The sequence below is a fragment of the Etheostoma spectabile genome, chromosome 13 (assembly GCF_008692095.1).
Source record: "Etheostoma spectabile isolate EspeVRDwgs_2016 chromosome 13, UIUC_Espe_1.0, whole genome shotgun sequence".
In the NCBI taxonomy this organism is placed as follows: Eukaryota; Metazoa; Chordata; class Actinopteri; order Perciformes; family Percidae; genus Etheostoma; species Etheostoma spectabile.
In genome coordinates this window covers 5,705,310-5,709,638 of record NC_045745.1, presented here as the reverse complement: position 1 = coordinate 5,709,638, position 4,329 = coordinate 5,705,310, and the positions used below count along the sequence as shown (strand labels likewise).

The 4,329-nt window shown below is 41.5% G+C and overlaps 1 protein-coding gene across 1 annotated transcript in view; it reads right to left on the bottom strand.

Moving 5' to 3' along the window:
- Nucleotides 1-4,329, bottom strand: part of cltca (clathrin, heavy chain a (Hc)) — a 34,837-nt gene that overhangs the window by 14,558 nt on the left and 15,950 nt on the right. The window contains exons 5-8 of the mRNA XM_032534299.1: nt 4,164-4,325; nt 3,943-4,056; nt 3,466-3,639; nt 417-614 (exon numbers count right to left, since the gene is read on the bottom strand). Coding sequence (XP_032390190.1) covers nt 417-614; nt 3,466-3,639; nt 3,943-4,056; nt 4,164-4,325 — 648 coding nt within the window. The remainder of the gene's footprint in view (nt 1-416; nt 615-3,465; nt 3,640-3,942; nt 4,057-4,163; nt 4,326-4,329) is intronic.

Sequence of the window (4,329 nt, the reverse complement as noted above, 5' to 3'; positions counted from 1 at the left end):
AAAGCCAACCCAAGTGGGAAAATATAATGCAATCCAATACTATAACTAGGGAAAAAATAGGTTCTTAGATACATTGCAATTATGTCTCGATAAAGAAAAGGCAATACTCATGTGCGTCGCGTTTATGTTCTAAGCTAGGAGACTTCTTGAGTTTTGGTGAGGATGGCTGAGTGTGAGCAACCACAGATAGGAACAATCTGATTGGCCACCCCTGGAATAAAAGCTAGTGTACGGAAGCATTTTGGCAAGGGACAAGGGACCTGGGCAAGAACCAAACTGTATGCAAGTTGTGTCTAAACTAATATATTTTGAGAACACAACAAGAAATACTAGTTCATGTTTCTTGGATTAAAAGATAATTGAAGTAAATTCATCCGTTTCTTTTAATTATGCATCATTACAAATACGCTAAGTACCTTTGGTGCATTGGCAGCAACTTTGGCAGCCTCAGAGAAGTTGCCAGCAGCAAACAGGTTGTTGAACTTGCGTGCAAAGAGCTCTTCACCACCAGCAAGGTTGTTGCGGACCGCTAAGCGGAGAGCCAGGTCCGGATTCTGGAGCACATTAGTGATGTAGGGGATGATATTTTCCTCTTCCACACAGACCGACAGAACCTGTGTTGCAGGGAAAATAGAGAATGTTGGAGTACATCACACTTAAGACCATACAACACTAATCATGCTGCCAGATTTCATCCTCTTTCAAAGCTTTGTTTGTATACATCTAATGGAAAATACCACATTTCCTTATAGTATTGTTTTTGCAATGCTTCCTTACCCCCACCCCAAACAATGTTTAGCAGGACTCTGAATTAAAGCTAGGCAGATAGGGATGTAACAATTACCGGTGTAATAATAAACCATGGTAAAAATGTTGACTGTTACCGTTTTCATTTAAAACTTCTCTATTATTGCAGTGGATTTCCAGTGTGGAAATCTGTGTTTATGGTTATATATATTGTAATATAATAAACACTGTTACACTATTTCAGCTTGTGTAGGCCTATCAGTGCTTTCTGAACATATTGAACACACTTAGTACGCAAAAATACCGAAGCCTGATAATTTTGGTCACTATAATTGTGAGGTTACATTTTAATACTATTACATCCCTATAGGCAGATAAAGATTGATAGTCTTTTTAACTCATCTTAGATGCATCTAAACGACAGTGGTATAAATCAGCACATTCCTTATTCACATCCTATGCCAGAAATTAGCAGAGTGGGCGAGCTTAGCTAAATTTAACTGTGGGCTATGGCACTAAACTCCATTAAACACTGTCTGGCCTTAGCTTGTGGCGGCTTAATGCAAATGCATTATTAGTGGGTCAGTGTAACGCATGGCTTTTGTAAGCAGTGACAGACAGAAACAAGAATGAGTCAAATGAAAAGAACTGGGTGGAAGAAAGGGGAGGAGAGCGAAAGAAAGCCAGTGTCGGCCCCTCTACAAACAAGCCCAGCAGGTCAGTGCCCCAGCCTTTAACACGAGTGACTGGACCTCATTCTTCCAACCACTAAAGCAGAGTCACTTACTCACTCTAATGTGGGTGGACTAATTGGAGGTAGTTGAAATAAAAAATTGAGAAAAAAGGAGGAGGTGGAGATTAAGTGTTTGACTATGTACGCAGGTTTGGCTTAGGAGGAGGATACAGTACCCAAAAGAGATGAAGAGGTTAATCAAAGTCAGGAATGAATATTCTATCTATCTATCTATCTATCTATCTATCTATCTATCTATCTATCTATCTATCTATCTATCTGTGTGTGTGTGTCAGTGAAACATGGCAGATCGATTAAATACTCAAGACAACTGGACCAATACTACAATACTCGCATTTAAATGCAATAATCATGGTCTGATGGATAAAAGAGACGAACTTGCCAGAACAAAAGTTTTTAAAAAGAGTACTGAACATCAGATGACATACGAGCACCCCCACCCCCCCACATGGATGATAAGGTGGCGGTTGTGATTGGATGAGAGGACCAGCACTAAGAGGATTGAGGGCACCAGGCCGTGCCTCCCACTTGACATCATGTGCCGGCTGGGCGTTGCCACGACCCCCCCCCCTTGTTTGTTCACTTTCTGTCTTCGGTTGGTGTGCAGCAGGTCTGTGCTGCAGCTGTCATCATTGCATGTCAATGTCAGACCAGTTATGGCACACACACACTGCCTGGTCTTCAGAGTATTAGAGATCCATAATAAGAAACTTGCTGACAACTGCAGGGACACGTTTAGGCAGTGTGGAAGCAATAATACAGGAGAAATAGAAATGTAAAAGCAAATATCAGACACTGACTCGTAAAATGAATTCAAACCAGGAGGCTTATAAACATCAGTACCAATTTTTTTCATTTTCATCCATGGCGTCAAGATCTTAGCACCTGACCTTCGAGTAGGGTTGTAGCGGTATGGTTTTACTCTCCGCAATGAAAGGACAGAACACACCTGTGGTTAACCATCATTTAGTTCTGTAATGTTTTTTGTCTAACTAGAGGTTTTTTTCCCGTGGGTTTACTTTACCTTGTTTGCTTAGCATTAACTTTAACCCAAGTCCTTTAATACCACAACACAAATATTCAACTACAACTATTTAAATTTCCATCTACCATAATATCATGCTGAACATTTTTAGCTGGAACCCACATCCAGCCCTTTCGGGGCATTAGTCACTATTCTGCTTGTTCAGTCCAGTAGGGGACAAAAAATATTAACCAACATTAGATTAAAAAAAACAAAACAAATCTGGTTAAAAAACATCTGGTTAGCTTGTTTATACAAGTCCTTATGGTGCTTTTTGACCCAAGACAGCAGCGGATTTTCATAGAAACGTGTGGGGAAAGCATTGTAGTAATGTATTACTGTAGAATACCTGTGGAAGCACCGACAGTGGCCTATTATCTCTCAGATCACTGCCTCTGTGAAGGTGTACTGTTTGTGTGCATGTGATGCGCATGCACACACAGCCCGCCTTACAACGAGATCAACTTTCCTCTCTTGACTCAATTATTCATGTGGTGTGTGGCCTGGCTGGAACATTATTCATCAGCAGGCTGGATCCAGTTCTCCTCTCTGGTTCAGTTTTACAAAAGCAGTAAGACACAATCCTCTCCCCCTCTCTCTGTGTGAAACTCCACACCTTAGATTATTTATAATGCCTCCTGGAAAAGTCTGAGCTTACCTGATGATGACAGACAAACAAGAAGTTGGTGCTATTACCCCATGCAACAACTGATGCTAATGTTGTGTTTGTTTACATTCTTTTACCTGCGTCAGATGTGTTGTACATGTGATTAATGATGGCATAAGGTGTAACTAATAAAGAAGTGGTTCTGTTGTGGCTGTGTGATAGAGGTTAAGAAAGATTTGGTTTCATCAGCAAAATTCAACTTATAAAAAAAGACTGAGAACACACATTTTATTTCTATTAACCCTTAGGATGAGCACAGATTGATCTTCTTACCTGCCCCTTCCTGTTGACCCCAATGATGCCTGAGGTAGCCTCATGTGGAGCGGTGACAAAGATGGTCTCACCACTGATGCGGTTCATATAGATGCAGGTGCCTGTCTCCAAGTCATACAGGTGAATGTATCCATATTTGGTAATAAGGAAAACCACATCTTGCTTGGAGCTTATCTGTCAAAAAAAGGAGGAAATAGTGTGCCTGTCACCTATTTTGCTTTATGAGCTGATGTCACTCAAAGTGTGCAAAATGTGCAAAGTCGTGCTAATGGGGTAATCCCAGGCACCGAAGGACCTGGGAAGCAGTGTATGGAACCGTTTTAGGTTCTACTAACTGGTGCGTTATGCTATATGGGTTGCATTTTTATTAATTCAGACAAATTATAAGTTAGTTCAAATTTGTTAAAACTTGACTTTTTGGAAAAGTGACAGCCCCAGTTGGGTTCAGGTGGTCATTTCTGGAAATGTGCTACACACCTGCATGGCCACAGGAAAGTCGTTCTGAGCTTCTGGAGGGAAGAACACATCCACTGCTTTCTTTGGGAATGGCTGGTTGCCAGTTGGTGGGGTCCCCACTTCAATGATATGCAACTGCGTCAAATAGAAAAACCTAAGTTAGAAACAAACTCCGGTTTTGCTACAAGAATGCCAGCAACATTAAAACCTGTTTCCCCTATTATGTTATTAACACCAGTCACCTTCCCTCCAGCCTGCCCTCTGACAGCGAAGCAGAACAAAGTTGACTCCTCTGTATTCCCCTCCATCTTGAACTGGGCAAAGCTGGCAGCATGGCCTTCGATGGGCTGAGAAACCTTTCTGTCAACAGAGTAGAGCTGCATGGCTCCAACCACCCGATTTTGCTTT